This window comes from Anopheles gambiae, chromosome 3 (genome assembly GCF_943734735.2).
Source record: "Anopheles gambiae chromosome 3, idAnoGambNW_F1_1, whole genome shotgun sequence".
NCBI classification, from domain to species: domain Eukaryota; kingdom Metazoa; phylum Arthropoda; class Insecta; order Diptera; family Culicidae; genus Anopheles; species Anopheles gambiae.
This window is the reverse complement of record NC_064602.1, coordinates 2,244,544-2,268,273: the sequence shown is the minus strand read 5'-3', so window position 1 is coordinate 2,268,273 and position 23,730 is coordinate 2,244,544. Positions and strand designations below refer to the sequence as shown.

Genomic DNA, 23,730 nt, shown 5'->3' with positions numbered 1-23,730 from the left:
TTCTACCACTTGGCCGCTGTAGTGCTCCAACTATTTCCAACGCATCAATAGCATCCTTCACTTCTCCCGGATGGATTCCTGAGGTTCATTACTGTGGTTTTTGTTGCACAGAGTAGTCTCGTTTGATGGAGGCCATCGGACTCGTAAATAAATTCGTAAAGTATACCATAATTGTCAAGACGGTACAGATTACAAGCGGTATAATTATCATGATCACATGCTTAAACGCTACAGATGAGATATTGTGTAATTACTATGGCTGTTGAAAGTAAATCAGGAGCATCCTCATAGTCCCATACGGGTATTGAAGCGTGCATAATTAAAGTTTAATATAGCTCGCATATAATTAAAATAATCACTTACCGGTTGTAAAATGTACCAGAATCAAGGGAAACCGACGAAGAAATCTCACTATGTACGAAGAAGAATCTTTCTGTACTAATTCGTACTGGAAACTCTGGTAACTCAATTAAAACTTTCCACGAACTGGTAAATAAATTTTCGATTCATGGGGTTGTGTTGTGCGTATTGAATGTGGTTTTCGGTTGCACTATACTACCACCACACAAATACGCCACAAAATCGCTTTAGAGGAAATGCGCGCTAACCTTGCGTTACGTATTCGAGAATCAAACAGCACACACTGTACACAGAATCATATGCTCTACCATCCGCGCTGATGTCTGGAGCTAAACTGGCATTTCTGCTGGCTGTAAAACGTGCCTCGTTCCCGTTAGAAGAGAGGAGAGTTTTCTCATGACCGTGAACAGCACCCACGAAGACAGCTTCGTGCTTTCCGAAAGCACAACTGACAGCATTCTGGTTCGGGAAGCGCCGAAATTTGACATGTGCTTTTCCTCAATCGAGGAGAGTATACTACAGGGAAAAATACATATACCGGCTGTTGTGTCAGAGTTCGTGTATAAACAAACCGCTGAAAGGAAGCCAAACAAGTGGTAATAGGGGAAAAAGGGAAAGACTTTCAGCTTGCACCTCACACACACACCAGCAACGTTGGAGTTTCCCGCCGGGTAAAAAGCTCTCACGTTGATAGTATACCATGGTTCAGGGGAGTAGGTCACTGGACACTTTTAGTATTTTACCGAAGTGTGTGTCCCTGTATGTGTGGGAATGTGTGAGTTTGTTTGTGCACTATGAAGCCCTGTCGAATTTGGAAAGTTTCTTTTTTCTCGGTTGATAAACGGGATGCGATGAACCGTGTGAAAGTGAATGAACTCTGATGGGTTGGGTTAAGTGGACGATTCTACGGATGATGCGATTAATTCGTTCGATCTGATTGAACCACACGCAAAAAGTAGTTGGCGTTCGGTTTGGGTGATAAATGTAGATGTATGTGTTTATGGAAAAGCCACTAAATTCGATAGTATGAATAGCGATGAAACGTTCCTTTTGATACGCTCTCCGTTTACGAGGGGATCCAGCCACATCGGTGCTTATTGACCCACGTTAATGAGGGTCATTTCGATTAGGAACCGGTACTTTCTTACCATGTTTATAGACAAACAGATTCATGGATAAAATTTCCGCAGAAAGAGCCTATCTCTAAGGTTGATCTTAAGAGGATTTCCATCGTTCTCCCTTACCTTTTTGAAGATGGTAGTGTTTGTGGGTTTCTATTTAGTAGTAATGTTTACGACAAGCAGCTGTCCTATTGGAAAAGTCTTTTTTAATCAATGATAAGAGATCTTTTCATCCAGTTATGCTGTGTCAACCTGTTTTATGAGGATCGACTCATCAAAACAGTATAAAGGAGCCTCTTCTAGTACAGCTCGAGTTGTTGACCAGTTTGTGCGCAAAATTGATAAAGGTGCAGTGGTTTGAATTTAGTTTCTTTTTTCTACTCCAGCCAGGACACATCTGGACACAAAACCGACAATTTACACGGTACATTGATTTTGAATAGCACTACCAACCGGCAGGTGGTAAGATGAGGTTAGCTCCCACGGGAGAATATCCACAGGGTGCACTTTACCAATCATGATGTTTAAGACGACGATCAACGCAAGGTGGTAGAAAGGAAGGAGGAAAGCAAAGCGTATCCGAACGGTTTCACAATCCCATGGACACATTCACCGGTGTGTGAATGTGACGGTTGTGGTTGATGCTTTAGATAAAAGTACGTGAGAGAAAAAAAGATCGTTGTCATCTAGGAAGCTTTAAGGAAGAAAACGGAGCGACAGAACACTTAGCTAACTGCAAGAATTCGCTTTTCAGGTTCAACAGACTGAATAATCGAAGCAGCCTGGTGCTCGGCGTGTGCGGAGAGCACGATGACAGGCAGAAGAAAAGAAATAAAAATCAAATACCACTCGGAGACTGCAATAGAACAGCAGGAATCAAATTTGGTACCGAGGGAGACGTGTTTCTCTGGCATAGAAGCGCGTTCGAGTGGAAGTGAGAAGGGCACGAGCTGGTTTTGAATGCAAACTTATTTTCGTTTTTCTGGCTGTTATTTGGTCCAGCATAAAACGGGTCGGAATGCGGAAGCACCAAAGTGTACGGTTGATCAAAGTAGGTGAACGAATTTGGTTTGGGCTAGAAGGCAGAGAGGGGGTAAACTCGGTCTAAATGCAGGGTGTGAAATGTTTCGCTCTGAGGGAAGTATTCAATCAACCCAAACCACCGAATGTACAAAGCCACAATCATTGAATGTAGTGTGGAGGTAGACTGTTTTTGCGGTTTTAATACATCATGTTGGTGCTTTTTGTGTTACTCTTTGCACAACAATTCATATGTATAAATCGTTTTTTTGATGGAAAAATAATCGCAAAGCCAAGAGTAGAACAAACACACTTCAACACGCAAAGTGTGTATGTGCTGACCGTAGAGCAGAGTCGGACAGCCGAGAAAAGCCCTCAAAAGATATTAATCCGAAGAGAAAGTCAAAAGTGTTGCTTCACTGAGTTCACGAAACACGTCCAAAAGCGTATTGTCTGCTTTCGTTGGTTTGGCGTTCTTGTGTGAGCGATGAAAATCGCCACCGAACCCAAAAGGAAGGATAACGCTAGCTAAAGAAATAATGGAGTCTTCCTGTTTCGGAACGAGTGGCAGTGGGTTTTGTAGTTTTTTTTTCGTGGTCATGTTTTTTGTTGCTCATTCCTTTCACTACTTTTTGCCATGTTCTGGGATGCGGTGTTGTCACACACAACACAAGCATGTTTGTTTATTGTTTTGTGGTGCTGCGTTTGTGTACGTGTTCCGGGGAACGGGATTTTTTCGCCCCTCGAGGAGGATGTTTGCTGCCGTGTGCCAGAGATGACATCTCGACAGATTTCGGGGAGGTGTTTTCGTAAGCCAAGAAGCCAACCGTATGGCGGTATGGCTGCTGTGACCAACACGTAGCCATTTCACACGCCGCGCGCATACCGCGTCGCACGCAACCGTGGCCATCGTCACGAAATCACTGCCGGAAATGGAAATGTTTGCCGAAAGACAAAAGTGTTTGTCGGACGAGTGGGCAAGAAACAATAGCAGAAACACATTGCAAAACCGTGCAGCGGGTACACGAACCGGCGGGGTGGTAAAAAACGCAGCAAAAGCAATGCGGAGAAAAAGGTTTAAACATCGTGTGTTTGTTCCGAGGCATAAATTTGCATAATAACGTACGGGCAGGGCAGATGTGTATTTTATTCATGATTTATAAAACAGCACGCGAGCGTAGTGGTGGTAAGTGAGAAAGAACAATGGAAGCAAGAAAAGCGTTAGGTTTTGACATCATTTGAAGCGAGAAAGTGCGAGAAAACACAAAAAAAACAATTTCACATTGAGCATTGAAAGAAAGAAACAATCAATTTGAATCGCACTGTGTTGAGCTGTGGGCTGTGAGGTTTTGTACCCACCGCAGTATGTGAGTGTGGGTTTTAAAGGAAAACAAGGGAAAAAATATCGCCCAAGAATGGACATGGCAACACATTCGGACGCAGCGTTTCATGGCTAACGAATGTGTGCTTTGCGCATTGATTGTTTGCCGTTCGTTAACGGTTGGAAGGCGAGCAACGATTTTAATCGCCCGGTCGTGTTGAGCCGCTGCAGGCAGTGTTATATTTTGTATTTAATTTAAAAAAAAGCTTATGATTGAGAATAATAGCGTTATAGCAGCTGTCGAGTACCGTTTATTTATGTTTGTTTGAATCATACCGCACAATGGATGTATGCTCTTAGCGGTGGCGTAATAGACGAAAGCTCTAAACCAACCGTCACGCGTATCATTGTTTGTGAAATGTAAATAAAAATCAAAAATACCCCACCCCCCCCCCCCCCAACCTGGCAGGAAAGGAATTTCGATTTGCTAGCTGACTTAAATAAGCTTTCGCAGGAATCAAAATTGACAAATCCGGCAAAAACCTTCCAGAAGCGCATGATTTGCGCACCGTTTTCGGCAACAACACGGTGCAAGAAATTCAATTTCGAAACCAGTATTACTGTGAAAATAAGATTACCGCTGCCTGCGCTGCCCTCCATCCACGGTTCAACGGCACCGTGGAAAAGCAAAAACCGGGTATGACGAAAAAAAAAAAAAGGGAAACCCAGTCACAGGTCTTGCACGCTCGTAAAATGGAACTGACAGGAAGCATCGGTTAAGGATGTCAAGAACGAAAACGTGACAATTCTATTTCCTTCCACTTCACGTCATAGCGCGATCTGCTGTCCCGCCTTGCGCATAGGCCGAACGGCAGCAAAGCAGCCTTCTGGTTTGGGGTGCTTATTTTGGTTTCATATTGCAATCGACTCCGGCAAATGACTGCTGGCACAATCTCCATGCTCAACTAGGTTTAAGGCATTTTTTCTTCTGTTGTAGCTAAATTTTCACGGTTTCTAAATGTATCTGATTCTTTGGTGCCATTGCCAGTAAGCTTAGAACTGGCAGTGGTGTTGTTTTCACGCCTTACACTTTTCGCGCATTGTTTGCCGTTGGTGGTACCGGGCATTTCCATCCGATTTGAAAGGCTAGGCGTCTCCATCGAAGTTGAAATACCGGGCGCCTCCATCGTGACAGGAGTGGCGCGTTTCCATCTGGCCGTGATAAACTCTGTTTGACTTTTGACAGGTACGAAATTGGAAAGCACAGTAGGCCTTGTGACATCGGGCGAGGGGGAATAAAGCTTTGAGCAGATGCAACGTGACTGTGTAATGTATATTCCTTGATTTGATGGAAAATTATATCTGCGTTCTTGTGTCACACTATCAGCGGCGCAGAGTGGCTGTCAGCAAAGATGTGAACTCGATTATTGTGATAACATCTAATGAATGCATGCCATCGTAACATTTGATGTTTTGTGATTCATTTGAAGCGTTTGTTTAAAACATTGGATTTATTTTGTTATGTGAAAACCTCTGATAAAGATTTAAAATTAGTCTCGCTGTAGGTTAAAGGTACAGGAAATAAATGAAGCGTACATAATGCATTCCCGAACAGGGGTATTGGGTTCGTTCATTACTTACATTACACGTGCAGCTCGATGCTTGCACAGCAAAGTACCCACTTGAACCTACCAGTACACGAAGCAGAGCAAGTACCATCTGTTGACCGTCCAAGTTAAACATCAATGCCCGTTCAACAGCGAGTCCTTGAAAAGGTGGGCAAACCAGCCGCTCTACACCCAACGCCCCGGTGAGTGTGCGTCGCAACAGGGCTAATAGACGTTTCATTACAAACGCCAATGCGTTACCGTCGGTTCATTTCCCGTCATTTACAGTCTTACGCATCGCATGAACATCGGTGTGCGGTGTATTGTGAGGCCCATTGGTTGCATTAGGTGGTTGGACCGTTTCCCTCTTGCCACGTTCCATCCTAAATGTGTGTACCGACCAAACCACAGTGGAACGATTACGATGCTTCCGTCCATTTGGGTAGGCTCTTTGCCGTTGAGATACTTTCTTTCGTTCGACCGGCGTTTTTACCCCCACACAAGCAGGCTACATACTCACACAAGCCATCTAGGTTCGTTAGTGGTGAATCTGGCCCATCGGAAAATGGACGCACTGTGGACAGCATATGCGCGTTTGTGGCGTGTAATGTTTCCAGCAGGAACAAAACAACAACAAAAAACTAGCTGATATTGCTGAATACGTTGCGTACGATGCCGGTGCGGACCGAACGATCTACGAACGATAATACGCAATCTCGACGCACACTTCTGGAGGATGCTTCGAGCCCGGGAACGCGGGTGGATGGTAGAAACGGCAGCAGCAGCAGCAGCCGGCAATAATCGTAAAATTTTATTATTCGAGTTTTGCGCGAAACCCATATAATGCCTTTATTCGCCTTTTCCTTTTTTTTGAATGTGCAGGGAGCGGTACATTGCGTAGAGAGTTTGTGTGTCTGTCAGCTGGCTCGATGCGGACTCGGACTGCATTGCATGTTTGAACACATCCCGTCAGCATCCGGTACACATGGTTTACTTTTTGTGCGCGTACGAGTCGCATATTTTGGGCTTTATCAAACTAGGGCAAGCGCAACCAAAAGGGGGAGCTCGAGCGCGTACTGTAAGCGGGAAAATTCACATCCAGCTGCAGCTCCACAGCTTTGGTTGATTAACCAGGACTAAATATGATAACTTTTTGTGGTTACAGTGGAGCCGAACATTTGGCGTGGGAATGTAACACACGTGTGCAAGTGGCTGTGGGTGAAAAAGTTTTAAATGGAAAGTCGTTTCTCACAGACACTGAAGCCACGGCAGCCAAACGTCGGGCACGGACAAACAGACAAACTTTTGCTGCCAATTGAAGTTTACCGCCGGGAAATAATTGCATGCAAACGCATGAGAGAAAATGCGAGGGAGTTGAAAGTTTCGGGAATGTTTTCCGCCTCCATTACGCATGGTTGTACAGGTTGTGTTATGGTTAGCTAAAGTTAGCTCAAAAATATCGATGTGTAGTATTTTAAATACAGTAGAACGAAGAGCTTTAAGATAGGAATTAAAGAAAATCAATATGATTTGGTTTGTTTCACTCGAAACGAAATTATCACCAGATTGTGACAAACAAAGCTTAAAAGATGCTCGATAATGCTACAAAAACCCTAAGCAACAACCATGCGCTACTGTTGCCCACAATCCCACGAACGAATCGAAAACCTATTACACAACGTTTTTGCTTTTTTCACCTCGCTCCACTGATCCGATTCGCACGGTATCCGGTTTGGATTTTGGGATGGAACAGGAGCCAAACTAATTATATTTTTCCAAGTCCAGGTCTGGCGGACAAGGTATTAGAAAATGTAGCAATAGTACGTGCACTGCTGCTGAAACTGGGTAAAGCATTAGAGCAGGACCGTAAAAAAAGGACACCACGGTGAAATTCGTTATTCTTTCGGATAAGCTTCCATCCCGCGAGGGACATTTTAATTGCAGATAGTGGGAGTGGGTTGTCGGTTGGCATCGTCTCGTAATGGATGATGGCGTACAGTTGAAGAGGGACAGAGGCAGGGCAGATGGAACCGAAAAGGTTTATAATTTATTATTGCAGAGACAACAGGGCACAAATCAGAACAGCGCTTAATTACGGCCATGTTGTTGTGATCGTTTCGTTTTGTTCCTTTTTTTGAACTTCTGCCCATTTAATGGGCACCAGACTGGGTCATAATCGTTCCGTTGATGGGGCAAAGAAAAAGCAACGAATGTTTTTTAGTTATATGAGAAATGCTTAAACCCATAACGCGACTACGTAACGCTTAGCATGAATTTAGAAAATCAGAAACCGAATACGAATGAAGTGTTAATATAGGTTGATTTTGCTGCACCGTTGCAAGGAATTGGTAAGGAAAATAAAACCATCATTTATTTAACCCTTGACTTGTGGTGCGTTTCTCGGGCTGTATAAGTCAATCCCTGTCATGATACTTCTCCTATTTAAAAGAACGAAAGGGCATGAATGGTGCTCATAAGGATGTTTCGTTGTGTGCAACCAACCATTTTTAATAGCCCGACACAGATTATCATGTTATCTAACAGTGCCCCAAGCGCTGGGTATTGTGCTTCGAGAGGGAGCTTAGCATATCAGTACAAAGGTAGAGAGCAGAACAGTCCTTTGGCGAAGGTTAATGGAAGCATAGGAGACTCGAATCTCGAGTGCTATTGAACGCGCAGGCATCTTATAAGTGAATAAGTCTAATACACGGGCAGTGGTAGGAGCAGCAATAGTCAGAAGAGATTTCAGTTCCCGTTTCGATCCCCATGTTTCGATGAATGAGTGCTTCAGTTAATCTTTGTACGCGTGTGCTGAAGGACCGCTGTTGTTCGTAATCTACTCAATTCACTGCCGATTGTTCGACCTTCTAGTGATTTAATCGAAAGCAGTGGATATGATGAAGATGATGTACCACATTGAGTTTATCATTTTGCATCGATTGCTGAGCAAATATTAGTTATCAATTGTTTATCAAAGCTTGACTCTGATAAGCAAAGATTGTCTTTAAAACAATATTTTTTCCATCTGTAAACGGTTGCATCTAGATATGTAAAATAAACATGTTTGGAAGTATGCTTATCATTTCAAAGAATTTGGAGTTAAAATTGCGCATCTCGTATCCGGTATCGCATTGAGAAACACTCCCTAAAGAAGAGCAAGCAATAAGAACGAATCACATACGGGTTTGAATCAAACATTTGCTTCATTCAACTAATTCAGTCAATTGAATGTTTGGTTTCTGACAATGGAAAGTTGTCGTGTTTGCCCTTGCAAACGTTGTGTATGATGTGAGCGGAAATTAATTCGTAGAACACTGTCGACATGTTTCGGAAGGAACCTGCTCACGTACGCTCTTCTCCACAGGTTATCGTGCAGGGCACGCTCTTGTTTGTGTTTGAAAGGTAACTAACAACGATGTGAAAGGTTGAGTGTTCACTTTTCCATAAAATCCGTACAAACTTGTACGCTGTTGCATTGGTGTATTTACACTTCAATTTTTCGGGAGAAATCCTTTCCATCCTTTCCGGCACTTTCAGCCAACTGTTGCAGAAGCACAATTAAATCCACACACGAATGACTCAGCTTTTGATGGATGACATTGTTCGTGTTTCGTGTTTTAAGTCCTTTAGTCCTTTAGCCCTTTTTGCAAGACGAAAAATTATGAAAAGCTGTAGAATTCGTATCAAGATTCTTTTGCTGAGATTTTGTCTACCTTTTTCATTATACACATTTCCTACAATTCCTTTCCCTATTTATAGGCGTTTTCCGAACTGACACAAATTTCAACTCTTCAAGACTCTTCAGCAAATAACTGTGACCCAGAACAATATGAACCCTTCCACTGTTTTCAGAATGTAATGAGGCGAATGAATCGTTCGCGCTGTACAGCTCAGTGAAGTTCATTCGTTTGTTAGTTTTCCTCAGAAACTCCTTCTTCTTGCAGCTTTTTCTTCGTGATTTGAGTGGAAAATTGTCCCCGTTCTTCCCCTCGCAACACAACACCACCATAAGGAAGTAGTTTGCAATTTGCAAAGCCTTCGCCGGCACGATTTCAATCGGTTGTTTGTGCCTTAACCTTCCCTTTAAATAAATGGAGGGTTCTGCCAACGGAAATGAACGAATCTGGCTGTGAGGCACAAATAATTGCCCGAAATGGTTGCCTTGCTTTTGGTGTAATGATACGTTGAAAGGCGACGAGTGACAGAAACAGAGAAAACGACTGCCGGTAAACGGGGTAGTGCTGCTGAAGTTCTTTCGCTGAAAGTCACGTTCAAAGCACGACGACAAAGGGGCAATGATCCATTACTGGGGCGGAGTACCGGAAGTGGCATCTTGTAGGCAGGTTTTCCCTGTGACGAGTAAAATAAATGCAGAAAACGTGCTGGAATGCGTTTGCCATCTTTTGTCCGCTAAGGGAGATCTTTTGCACTCTTGAAAGAATTTTAGCGCTGGTTGAAATGTGTGACGGACTAAAGCAAAAGCTATTGTAAAGGAGATAAGTGTCGGGTTACGTACCCTTTTGTATGATAGACAAACGCTTGAAGGTATGATCGTTTGAAAAGTATCGATTTCTATTCTTTGAGCATGCTGACAACGGCAGGGAGTAAAGCAGTGCATTTGTAAAGTAATCGTACATTATATACTTTGAGCCAGCTCATTAACAATGTATTTCTTTCTGATGAAAATGTTCAGCCTTATATTTCAAAGAACTGTATTTAATTTGAGCTGAAGAATGTAAACTCAAACTGACACGAAATTCATTTAAATTATGATGCACATTCCATGTTGTATATACAGATCACTTGCATCGAAATGGACTAACCTTAATCTACGTAGACAGCCTTGGAAGGATCTCTCTTCCTACGCCATCCGGCAATAATCTCCTGCACCTCGTCCAAGCTCTTGCCCTTGGTTTCGGGAATGTAAAGAAACACGAACCCAAACGTCAACCCAATGCTAACGGTGAACACCCAGAACGGAAGGTATGCACCGACATTGTCAAGCGCTATCTGGAACAATTTCAACACGGCAAAGATGGCGACACCGCTCAGAATTCCAAACAGGGCGTTCGCGTGGGCTCGAATGTTTTTGGGGAAAATTTCACTCATAATTGCAAACGGTACAGTGGCCATCCCGAAGGCGTACGAAATGACGAAGAACAGCAGCCCAACGAACGAGACCCAGCCGAAGCTTTCAACGTTCACGCCGGCCGCCTGGAGCGTAAAGTATATGGAAACGAGCAGCAGCCCTATGCAGCTTCCGGCACTGGACCACAGTAGCAGCGGACGTCGGCCGACACGATCGACTAGAAACACCGGAAAGGACACGGTCACCATTTGCACAACACCAAGCACGATGGACATTTGCGCGTCGGTTAGATCGCTGGAAATCTGGGAAAAGATGGTCTGTGCGTAGACGAGGACTGCTTGAATTCCTGCCATCTGCATACCGAAGGTAAGAATCAGCACTATGATGATATTGTTACGATAAGCCGGCAGGAACAGTTCTCTCATCGAGCCTCGTTCGCTGGCTGTACGTTCGATGGATTTCCGGGTACAGTAGAGCTCTTCCTCTACATCCATGGTCCGCCTCAGCCATTGTAGGCTGCGTCGGGCTTCAGCAATGCGTCCCCTTCCGAGCAGATAGTGCGGGGACTCGGGCATCCACACGAAGGTGAGCAGAAATAGAACCGGGCCAACCATGGAAAGCCAAGCCAGTGTCTCGAAGCTAACGTAAGGCCCGACGGAGTATTCGAACAGTATCGCCAGTTTAGCCAGTACTGTGATGAGTGACGCGGCCGCACCCCGAACTTCGTCCGAGGTGATCTCCCCGATGTAGATGGAAATTATACCATACGCCATGCCGTACGAAATACCGAAGAGAAAGCGGGCGATGTACAATAACAGCGCCGTCCGAGCTAATGCTATCATAATCCATCCGGCAATCACGGGCAGAGCACTGGCAATAAATGGCCACTTGCGTCCAAATCGGTCTACAATGAGCCCGGCAAGAATCAATCCAAAGATACCACTAATAGCTTGAATTGATGCGATCCACGAACCGTCACCGGGCGTTATTGATACCTGTGGGTTCGGCTGATTTAGGAGCTTCGGCAGGGCCGGCGAAGACCATGCAACGCAGCATACAACCATAAAGATGCAGAGAGTGGCTGCAGAGAGTATTGGGAACACCAAATCAGAAACAATGCACGAGACAGTTGTAGGAAACTTACCAGAAAATGATGCCAAGCACTCATTTCTATGTAATAACAGGCGCGAAATCCAAGATGAAGTAGTCATGGTGGCGAGCTGAGAGCGACTGAGAGCCTTGGCACGATTCAGCGGGGTAGACATTTGGCTAAACTACAACAAAACTTATCTTCGTGTGTACCGAGCCATTAACCTTAGCGTCTAGATAATGAGAACGTCATTACTATCAGGCCGAACAGTGTCTGACAAGCTGCAAGATAATGTTTGATAGTGATAACTAAGATGATTATTGGTGAAATAAACGTAAGATTAACAATAAACGCTGTCTCTAGTCTAGTCTGGTTTCGGCCCGTCTTCGTTTAAGATAAGATGTATTCATTCTGCAAAGTTTTTTTGCTGCGCTCCTGGTAGCAGATGTATGAAGCGTGAAGATAGATTATTCTCAGCTTAAAGAGGTAAAAAATTATTTAGTTATCTATTGAACTTTTGTGTGTAAAGATCGAGTTAATAATCCGTCCTGGCAAGAATGTTGTTGTCTGTCTTGTAGCAAACGCGCTATGCTTTAACATAAAACCATAGCACATTGTGCTAACATTTTGCTTCCCCAGCGCCGAGTGTGCTCATAAAACGACGACCATCCAAGCGGAAACTATCATTTTGTCGAACAATCGACCTAGCCAAACCCAGAAGACGCTTGGAAACGCTCAATATTATGCCGCTTGCTTGTACCAGTGGGGAAGAAGCAACAAGACTTACTGTAGACGCCGATGGCACTTATTTTGTAGCTATTTTGCCCGAGCTACGAGCGTGCCTTCCTCCGATGGCGGCATCCTATCCTGTTGCGCGTAAACATTTCCGCTGCAAAACTGAACGAGCAGTTTGCCAGGTTCGAAATGGTGACTAGTGCACGAGGGGCTTGATCAAGTCCCCTCGGGGCGCAGGAAAAAGCATATTTGCAATTCCAATTTTGCTTTTATGAATTGTGCTTAGCGAACCGTCGAGGCGTGTTTCTGCTCATGTAGGATGGAAGCACCACTTTCACCACCATTTGCCGGCCTAGGGCGGAGGCTATCGATGTGCTGTGTGTTGAACGTCTTACACTCTCAACCCCCCGTCCCCTGCAAACACAGCAGCAAGCACGGTCCTGGGCTTCTGCTTCCGGTTCGGTGTCCCGTGGAAGAAATGGTACAAGCATCCGATAAAGGAACCGAAAGGTCGTTAATGAAGGCGAGTGATCACAATTGATTGATGACTCCACGCTGGCACATTCCGGTACTGAGGGCTGATTTGCTTCGGGGGAGCTTACCGAGCATACGGTCGTGTTGCTCGGGGGAGTGGAGCACAATGTGCGGTCGGCAACGGGCTTCTTGATCCACGTGCATTACACAATATCGATTTCCCCGGAGAAATATGGAGTAATTTATTTTAATCTGCATTCCTGCTCTGTCCTGCGCGTTCGGGTGGGTGAGAGCAGAGGGTTGTTGTGTGGTAAAGAAAAGCTGTGTATTATCCAAATGCAAATCATTCCCTTGGGAGTGGTGTGTATGTGCGAGACTTTACTGCACGTTTGGATGGTCCTTTTCTGCATATTACCATTTATGTAAAAGCCTGCAAGAGAATGTTCGGAAAGGATATATCATGAGGCAGAAGTTTCACTGGTTGGTTTATGAAAATGTGTATATTGCAGTAATACAAGCAGAGGCTTTCTTGTATTACATTTTTCATTCATTTCATGCATAGAAAATCAAAATGCCATTGAAAGCTTGCCATGAAATATTATTTTAAATTCAGCTTAATGTGTCATTTTAATGTGACCAACGTATAAAGCATCTTTCAAACTACAACAGACATCACGTATTTCACCGTTTTTCGTTGGCAGTTTTCGCCGCCAGCTCCATGCTGCAGAGAACAGTTCAATTGCAATCAGTGGCGGATTGTATTTTTAACGTTTCATCTTGCGGTTTTCCCACCCTCCTGCTCTTTCGTACCACATTTTACGATGGCTCCACACTGACGACGGTGAAAACATCGACAAACGCAGAATCACACACACACATACGGATGCATAAAAGTTCACCCTCTGCTCGTAGCGAAATGGTAAATGGTACTGCTTGCTGCTGGCGTGTGTGAAAAGTCGAACCGATTTTGTCACTTGCACTTTGTCGCGGGGTTTTCGGCGGTACGGTTTGTCCGCTCATGCGGGAGGTGAACTTTTGGCACGATTTGCGAGATACTACTACCCACGGTGACAGCGGAAATGTTTGGCAATGTGAAAAAATAAAGCTAAATGCGCTTTCAATGTGCTGACGATCGCCAAAATACTCTCACCCCCCCCCCCCCCCCCCCCGCGATGGAAATCGGAAAATTGACCTTAATCCTTAAGCGGAACTGTGGAGCCCGCCATCGCCACGAGATGGGATTTATCACCGGGAGCGCAGTGAAATGTTAACATGACGCCCTCGCACCATTCGGCTAATCGAATGAACTCCGATAGGTGTAAGCAGAACGGGAAGCGTGGAAATCGTGCAGTGAGTTGTGTCTCGCAAACGCAACTAAAAGTCGTGTGTGTGTGTGTGTGTGTGTTTGAGCATATTTGTTAAATCGCCACAAACGGTCTTTCATTTTGTTCCGCTTTGAACTGATCTTTGGCCACATTTTTCGTTCGCATTCCTTGCAAGCGTGATAAAACGGAAATGCAATTATCTTTCCAGTTGATGATGCATTCATGGCGATGCAGTTGGGAGTATACTTTTTTTGTTTACGGAATTGTAGAGCAAAAATTATCGTTGTTTATCTTGTGCTTCCGGTGGTAATTGATCTGATGATGTTCGGCTCATTGGGCTGTATTTGGTGATTCGGAAGGTGCAAAAAAATAGAAGAAAAAAAACTGTTTGCAGTTTAGTTGAAACATGCAAAATCTGTACATATTAAAATGTGGATCACTTTGCACGATGTGTTGTAAGCGTGAATGCGAAGAAATCTTAATCGCAAACACCTACCCGTGTGGGAAAGCTAGCGAGCGGAGAGCAATGATACGTTGGCTGTCGGCATCGGAAGAGAATGAAGGTTGATGTTTACGCTCGTGCGAGCTTGATTGTTTTGCTGAACCGTGAAATATGCGAGCCTAGTGGAGTAGTGTCAACAGACATTTCGGTTGTTTGACATTTGCTTTATTAAACCGGGGAAAGATCCATCCATCGTGCTCATGTATATTCATTGACGATGCAAATTTACTGCCAAGCCGCATCGGAAGCGTTTGCCGAAAATGTATACCACATTGAAGGCAACGGTAGGATATAGTTTGTCATACTGATCCGTTCCACTAGCTCTCCACTAGAAGGTGCGAAAATTTCACGAACCAGTTTTCAATAAGCAGCTTCTTGATTCTTAAGAGCTAAAGCTGATTATTCTAGCTGCCGTCCCCATCCTGCCACCGGATTAGCTGGTTGAAAACAAACATCCCGCGTGTGAAACCTCCAACCTCCGCCCATGGGATGACATTGACTTGGAATATCAATTGACCTTACCGAAATTACCGCAAACGATGCAGCAAAGGTATGGGCTTAGCATTAGAAGATAACGCGCCGGGTCGAGTCGAGTTGAAGATATCGAAAACAGGAGCGGTTAAGGAGATTATGACGATATTTATGAAAGCTCCAATGCGGGTTTGCGCAGCAGAAAGAAGGTCAGCGTTTTGTTTTCCAAAGCAAGCTGCCGATGCGGTATGAGATAGCGAGTGTGGCTGAGCTGGGCACCATCGTCTAATGGGGCCGAGAGCATTTTAAACCGAGCTGTTGGTGTTTTCTCGTCCTGCTGTGTGCTCCGCTGTCGGAGCTTTTCACCGCAAAGTGCAGAAACAGGCGATAAGATGTGCTCGAAAATATGTTGCTTTGGTTCATTTATGGAAGAAATGGATTAGCATTACTTAGGAGTATATTTTCATTAGCAGAGCTTTGGATAATGCGTTTGAAATAAGGGCATTGATAGAAGGATGTAGAAACCAAATGTGTGGAAAAGTGTTCGAGAAAGATTAAAAATTTATTTTGTGCAGTTACTTTGAAGCTTTATTTTATCAAAGGAGATTTTGGGGTGTTTTTGATGAGGATTAGCAAATGCACTTTCTACACTATTACAATGTAATCACAGTCACACTATAGATTTACCCAAATACTTTTCAATGTTTTATTGGCATGTAAACTCTGTGGCAAGCTTATCAGATCAAGCATTTCAGTAATATTCTCTTGATAAGGTCAAATCCTATGACCTTCCAATGAAATAATGTACAACCATCGTCGTTAAAACTGATGATAATACCACAATATTGCCATCTACGACCAATGTACATGTACTTCTCCTGCTGATTTACTACATCCTACACAATATTACGATCAACCGATGTGTAATAAGTACACCTTGATCAATTTCATGGTTCTATGAATGAATTCTATGAATTCCCATATCACACTGTCCCACCAATACAACACGCCCATCCACACTCTTGCACCATAATCTAGTACACAATCGTGCCGCAAGGTACAACAATAATCCCCAAAATATAAATATTCCCCATGCCCACCCAACCTTCACGCCCAACACCGATGTGAATTGAAGAATCAAGCGAAATGGACAATTGTGTGCCAAGGATACGGCAACAAACATTGCACTGGACCATTGCAACTACCATGAAAACATTCCTGTCACGTTCGCGACCCACATACATTATTCATCCGTCCCCAAAGTAAAAGTAAAAATCCCACTGACCCGCGGGACCGGGACGAGATTAAAGCTTTGCTCGGAATAGAACCAGAACAGCGGTACAAGGATTCTCACGATATTTATCAGCCGGGTGGGTAGTAGGGCTGTTTATAATTTTGCCTCCCATCAATGTCACGGCCAGAGTGACAATGGCATTCCTGGCCGGAGGTTTTGGCACTCCACCACACAAACTCCCACTAGCTGCGAAGACCCGTTGTCAGAAGAGATTTTCGAACTCAGGCACGGGGAAAATTGAAGTGTCATTTTTCTCCATTTTCACCACTCATTATTGTGGCGTTACTTTTTGTGACATCTGGGCCCTTGGCTGCATTATTCTACAGCCGTTCTCTGTTCCTTGCGGCCTTTCGAGAACATTTTTCAGTCTCAAAAGATTTGCTACCGTGTGTATCGGAAAGGGAAAACATTCCAAAACGGGTGGAGTGTGGTGGATGGGTTTTAAGCTTCGTGAAGGTAGCATGGAGCTGCAAAACAATGACGAAGCACATAATCGGTGGTAATTTGTCATAAGAATGGTGGTATTCCATGGCCCTGGCAGGAGATTTAGGGTGGGATTTTCTGTATCGAGTGATTTCATATCATCAACAGATAAGACCAAGAGAAGGCATCTTGAAGATTCCGGATATCCTTCAACCTAATGAATACATTTGCTTGCAATGCTTTAAGAATACTTCTGTCACGAAAGAGGTCATGTCATGGATATAGTTTTTGGTAGAGAAGAACAGCGTGACATAGGTTCAAACGATTCACTTTAGTCGTCCTGTTGGATCTTCTCAACTTAAACTTCTCAATTTAAACTCAAATCAATTTCATGAAAAGTTGATTATTTATGGTTCAAGTTTTGGCAGCATACGGTAAATCTGTCGATGCCTACAACACATGTTATACATCTTCTTCATGAGAATTACTTAAAGTGTATTGCCTAAAGTGCTTCTAGTTTAACGATAATGGCATCTTCTAAGCTGATCATATTCATCTCCATTGACCTCTTCCCTAGAAGCAATCTGAATCCTCATTTTCCCTCAAGATTTTAACTATTCAATGACACCATAACCCTTACGTTGGAAAGAGATGTTTGTCGTACAGCACGGGTCATATCGGGATCAGTTGTTTTTGTCGGTGATTAACATGCCATTCGTTAGTGGAAAAGGTTTTTGTGAGCATATAAATCCTGACTAGTTTGTTTGGGACACCCTAAGCCACCGACCACCTGAACCAAGGTGTGTCCACGTACTCTCCAAGGACATCTAAGCCAAGGACCATACCAGGACCTGTGCACCCTATCCTGTGTTGCAATTTTGAGCATGGTTTTGCATCCACCACCACACACATAGAACCATAACAGGGATTTCCCTTTCGAGGCATCTGTAAACGTTTTTCCGTATCAAAGCTGTGTGTCTTCGTGGTATTGGTACGACAGGAGCGTTTCTACTACACATCCTCTCTGTCGCACTCTCCCTGGGAGGGAACTATTCCATTTTCCGGCAACGATGAATTGAAAGTGTCCAACGGGGAATCATATTTCAGGCGCTCCGACCGGGCAGATAATAATTTAAAATATTACATGCACCATTACCGCAATGCACACTACAGTCAAAGGGATGAGAAAGGAAGAGATAGAAAGCGGGAGAGAGTTCCAGGGAATGTGGGCGGAGGAATGTTCTCATGCCCTCAACGGAAGCAATGGAAGCTCAGCACTAAAAAGAATTACAAATTGGAGCTTGAAAAACTACACACCATCGTTTATTATCGTGTAAACGGAAGTGAAATTGTGGGAAAATGTTGTTCTCACACTTTTCCTGTATGATCGGTGGTGTTCGCTTTCGCTCTAATGGCTTGTGATTGTGATCTCGTTTAAATGTTACTGTTTGTATTTGTATTTGTTTTTAGTTGTGGAGCATGTATACTTCATTACCTGATGTATTTCATTCGTCATACATGTACTGAATATTGTTCTGATCATCCTCTGCTGTTTTGTGTTCTTTAGATGGCTTGCACGAAGTATGAACCGCTTCATGCACTCGACTCATTTTCTTCATTTGGTCGATCACTCCAGTTACATGGCACATGCTTGTTCTAACATCACTCTCGAAGGAGAAGGTATTGATTGAAACGAAAGCATGATTAATGATGATCCAGTCGTGAGTTGACAAGCTGTTGGCGAGTATAGTTGACGAGAAATTGCCACCAAATAGACACTTTTACATCAAACTAATGGAAAAAGACGTTTTCTCCTACAGCATGTGTTAGTGATTTCGATATGTGTTTTTAATATTGATGAAATGTACAAAACCCATTTATCTTATTGTTCTATTTATGATGTCTAAATAACTTCAGGTAATTTCTCAAAGATTCGCCAATTGTTCTCCTTGACAACTATCAATTGACTTCTGCTGTATGCCTTAGCATCCTTAAGCCTTAATTATGAGGTCAATCACAAGAGAATTGCGACGAGATTCAATTAAACCATAACCGTCCGTTTTCAGACACATGAATGTGTAGTCGCTTTGTGTGTTATTCCCTTTGGAGGTCTTCTCGTAGCTATTTATCCGCAAACATTGTACAACCGATGTCGATTGTTGTGCGATGTATCGTTTGATATTTGCCGATTGTACGCACATTCAGTATCACCATCTTAATGACATTTTATCACATTCAAACAGAACACTCACCAGCACACGCGTATCCGGCTTTGTGCAACATCGATCAAAGCACAACTTGTCCGTAAGCTCTCGACCTCGCATTCACTTGTATGGCTCTGTATGACTGTGTGTGCTCAGCTCTTTCACAACTAACACTGCACAGGTCCTTGGAACGATGTCTGCTTTGAAGTGTCACTTAACCGCAGCAAACGAGCCTGTCGCTGTCAAGTTAATAACTAGCAAATCCACTTTGGGCCGTACAGAATCCGTCCTGATTATCACAACTCCTCCTCTCCAATGGTACCAATCCCGGCAGTCATAAGCCATCACTTCATCACTCCCACGGATGGCGTTACTTTCGAAACGGTGTTAAACGTGTCGCTTCTCATCGTTCCCCACAGCCCAGAGGCAGCGTTTGATTGATCGTTTCTGTACATCAGGCTTCCCAACAGACCGGAATAATCGACGGGGCGTGTGGGAAAAAGTATTTTGGCCGTAGGTGTGGAAAGGTTGTGGCATATTTTGATCGGCCCACGGGAGTGCATCGTTCGTGCTTTAGGCGTGGGAAAATGGCGAACTGTAGGGTATTTTTTGCGCATAACTTTCGTTCTTTAAGTTCGTTATTTTATCAAACAGTATGACACGTGACATATGGTACCAACCATATAAGTCATGTTAGGCGAGAGTTTGTGACAATTATCTGCTTACTTTACACTTTAAGCATTCTAATGGGAATAAAACTTATTCCTGATATGAAGTGAAACTGAAATTTAAAGTTATTTGTCAAGCTTTTCTTGAGAGCAGCAGTCGTTAGTGCTTAAATGGAGGGATTTGTAAGGAAAGGAGAAGTTGAAAGGGGCTGTTATTACCTGCAAACATCTTTTCTCCTCGTTATTGGTCCTTCAAGGTATCAAAACGCAGGAGGATAACGTCCTACCTTACAGCAAACATCACACTGCGCGTTTTGAGGAAATTTCCTCTTTACGTTGATGCGAAGCGATAGAATTACCCCAACGATGGCAGTTTATCGTGGATTACCTGTACGATAAAAGTGCTCCCAAATCTCTCGCAGAAAGCATTAAGCGTACGGTATGGTTTTTTTTCCGGAGGAGCTGTTCCGTACACACATTATTTCCCGGTCGAAAGTCACGTTTGATGATTGTGCTACACAGCAAATACTCCGAGTTGTTTGTAATTGCTGCAGCTGAGAGTAAAGGAAGTCCATTTTCACGTTGTTTGCCACTCGCAATCGTTAACTGCTTCAGATTTACGGAATTGCATACAATTGCGTGAATATTACACAAGAACAAACACATATTGAATGCTTATCTGTCAACTCAAGCTGAACAGGAGTCCGCAATAAAATAAAATGGTTACTCAAGCTAAGGTTGAATTGTTATTGATATTAAGGGAAATTAGAACATTTTCTTGGAGATACCTTTTAAAGTAGCTATAAATTATAGTTGCTTGTTATTATTATGTTCCATCACTAATCGTGTGTTAAAGTGTTATATAAATATATTGTTGACAACGTGTGTCATTCCATAGAGTGTTTCCACAATCTGATAAGTTCTGCTTTAACCTTCGTGTTCCGTTCTTGTGCGGCTTGGTTCCGTACTCGTGCAAGTGGATTCTTCACCCATGGACCAAGTAGACTGATTACGTGTAAAGCATGAAAGCAGTTACACGCTTACCTCTTGCAGTATATAAAGCCACTGCTGGTAGTAACACCGTTGCGCCATCGGACTTTCCTCTGGAGGCAATTCTTCAAAAGGACTAAAACTTGCCGACGAAGTTGTTAATGAAACTTCCCGAGTATGTCGCAATGATGTAAGTGCACTGGTGAGAAGCAGCGTGTACCGTCTCGAAGCCACAGCATGAAGGATGGGACTTGCTGGAGCATCGAAGCGTCCGGTCGAACCCCGGACAAAGTGGTGTACCTTCGACCGTCGCTAGCTTTACGAGCCTTTAAGATCAGCTCGTTCAGCATCAATTGTTGCATGCTTGGGTGTGCTTGTTTACCGACGCTTTTCCACTTCGTCGAGACCGGTGAACATCGCTCAACAACACGTTTGTGTTAGTTTATTACACACCGTGACCCGTCGAGCCGTCGGTCCCCAACCATGTGGACGGAGGCTCGAGACTGTCGAGGCTGTAAAACCCAGGCGTGTTTTTGCTTGTGCAGGCCATAGTGCAGCGACAGAGGATGAGAAAACCCTTGAAGACAGCGTGTGCACACGCCAAGCAAAAGGTAAAGCTTATCGTTTACCGTCGGAAGATGTAGTGCACGTCGCTACATCACAAGATTTCTTGCCAAGATTTAATGTAATGTTTTGTTGATAAGGTACATTGTGGATTGCAAAATTTATTTCAGAGTGGTTTTATGACACTGTTTACAGCAAATTGAAAAAGTTTGAACCGTTAGATAGAATCAACCAAAAAGCTGGGGTTTTAGCTTTCGCATGTTTTGAAGTATTAACTTTCAGCGAATATGCATCTGCATGGATAAACAGTGAAGAGGTGTGCGTTTGGAGAGTTGAAAATTCTATTACACTCAAACAAAGGAAAAGCACATGCAATTGCAAGCTTTCAAAGCTTCTTGCATCTGCCCTCGGTCTGTGCACATTGGAAAATGATGCGAGCATCAAAGTAAGCAAAAGCCAACAGAGTCGAAACGTTAATGGAATGCCATTACGCGATTTTTAGACTGTAAGTGAGTGGCTCTCATGGCAGGTAGAGAGTGTATTTCATCTTTTTTTTAGTTGTGTTTACAGTGCAACTAATAAAGTGGTTTTGGAACGCTAATGGAGTAGTGTAGAATGTCGGTTGGTTATGTTTGATGTTTGATCCCATTTGCATTTAAAAACTAAAAACGTATTTGCCACACCTGCAAGCACTTCCATTACCGGTGGTGTGTTAACATAAAAGCTCAGCAGAAATCAAAACGGGACAACATTATCAGCATCAGCGTCCTTGTAATCCAATAATTAATGGCCGTCCCTGTTGGGAAATCGAAGTTCATCTTACCTTGATCGGATACTGTCAGCACCTTATCTGAAACTGTAGCGCACATCGTACCGTGCTTGTTAATAGCCACGGACACGCTTTCCACGTGGGATCAATAAACACACCCTTCTAGCAGCCCGAAACCCAGCAGCAACAACAAGATGGCACCGTGCCGTATGAAAACGATGTAAATGTTTTGCAAGGGGCGAGAGTGATTCGAAACCATCATTAAATCCGACAACGTTCGGTCATAATGGCGGTGGAAGATTAATATCAAAAGCTGTTGACAAAACGCATAAAGGGAGGAATAAAAATCCAATTACCAGCCGCTAAAGCGATTTACGCTCGAGCGTCAAACAAAACGGGCTGCTAAATGGTTGCAGCCATGGTCGTTAAGCTATCGTGATTTAAATGGTGGCCTCGAATGTGCGCCACTCCAAATCGTTTGTTTGACTTTATTGTTTCATGTAAATTGACTTTAACACGCAGATGGATTGGTGAGATAAATCGCATGAGGTTTAGTTTTTTTATCTAGCATGCAGTGTACTGGATAAGCTTTCGAACTGTTTCGTACCGTCCTAAGAAATACTTCGTTGTATGCTCGTTCTGCTGTTTCCAAGATTGCATCGTTCATCTTCCTTCTTGATCTATTGATGAACAAATTCGAAGGAAATAAACAATGAAACTTTAACACGTATTAGCTGCAAGTAGTTCCAGCACTGTTGCACCGTTTACGATAGCGTGCGACGATGGCAGACAAACCGAAAAATGAAACCAATAAAAACACATTTTCAAAAACCCACCACTCTTCGGGAAACCCTAACGACAGATTTATGTCTTCCGCTGTTCTGAACTATCTCCTTCGCAGCCCGTAAAAGCTCGGCGCGTTATGCTATCGTAAGCACGGGGCGATTTTACTTCATGCGTTTTTTGGTTGTTGTTTTGTCTGTTTTTTTTTTTAGGGTCGAGGTTTTCTATTTCGCGAAGCGTTATAAATCTTCCAATGCAGCTTCCGTTTCCGTAGCTGGTGGAGCTAATGTTGCAGCCCATCAGTGGTGTTTGGTGTTAGTGGGGTGGTGCGAAAGGGGAAAAAAACGTCGCTTTTCGAGGCATTCAGCTTCAATCATTTATAACAACATTGAAAACAGAGCATTTCAATCTATATGACAAATCCATAAACGTACCTTTTAAATCTTCTGCAAAGCTTTTTAAATCAACCTGTGGTCTATTAAATAAAAGTACGCAAAAATCCAATAAGCAATATCAGTCTTCAATTGGGAACTAATCGTTTTCTAATTGTATTTCCTCTCATGCTATCTCTCATTCTGGAACGTAAGATATTTCAAAATCAACCAAACCGAACATCATTGGCAGTGTGGCAGTTCTTTGTTGTGTGATGTTTCGCTTCTGGAAATTGTACAATGGCACATTGTCTGCATTGTACTGCATCTGGATCAATAAGAAATTCCTGCAAGATTCAATTCCAATTAATCAGTTTTGTTTCTACAGCTCGGGGAAGGAAGATTGTTGAGTACAGTTTTAATGTACCTTGGAAGCTGTGTGCAACATAGCTTCGTTTTCAATCACAGCCAAAGCATATACGATAGAAAAGTAATTGTCTGGAAGTATTGTATGGGAATTTCATAGAAAAACAATTAATTTTTACGAAA

At 43.4% G+C, this 23,730-nt stretch overlaps 3 protein-coding genes across 3 annotated transcripts in view; all 3 read right to left on the bottom strand.

The window, feature by feature from the left end:
- Window positions 1–675, bottom strand: part of LOC133392789 (uncharacterized) — a 36,239-nt gene extending 35,564 nt beyond the window's left edge. Inside the window, exon 1 of the mRNA XM_061654199.1 lies at window positions 364–675. The gene's annotated coding sequence lies outside the window, so the exon portion shown is untranslated. The remainder of the gene's footprint in view (window positions 1–363) is intronic.
- Window positions 1–23,730, bottom strand: part of LOC1278098 (myosin-11) — a 109,390-nt gene that overhangs the window by 68,800 nt on the left and 16,860 nt on the right. The window lies entirely within an intron of this gene.
- Window positions 10,125–11,757, bottom strand: LOC1278096 (facilitated trehalose transporter Tret1). The gene is made up of 2 exons (XM_061657340.1): window positions 11,663–11,757; window positions 10,125–11,599 (listed from the first exon to the last, which is right to left on the bottom strand). Exons 1-2 carry the CDS (start codon window positions 11,727–11,729, stop codon window positions 10,254–10,256), a joined length of 1,413 nt encoding a protein of 470 aa, XP_061513324.1. The 5' UTR covers window positions 11,730–11,757; the 3' UTR covers window positions 10,125–10,253.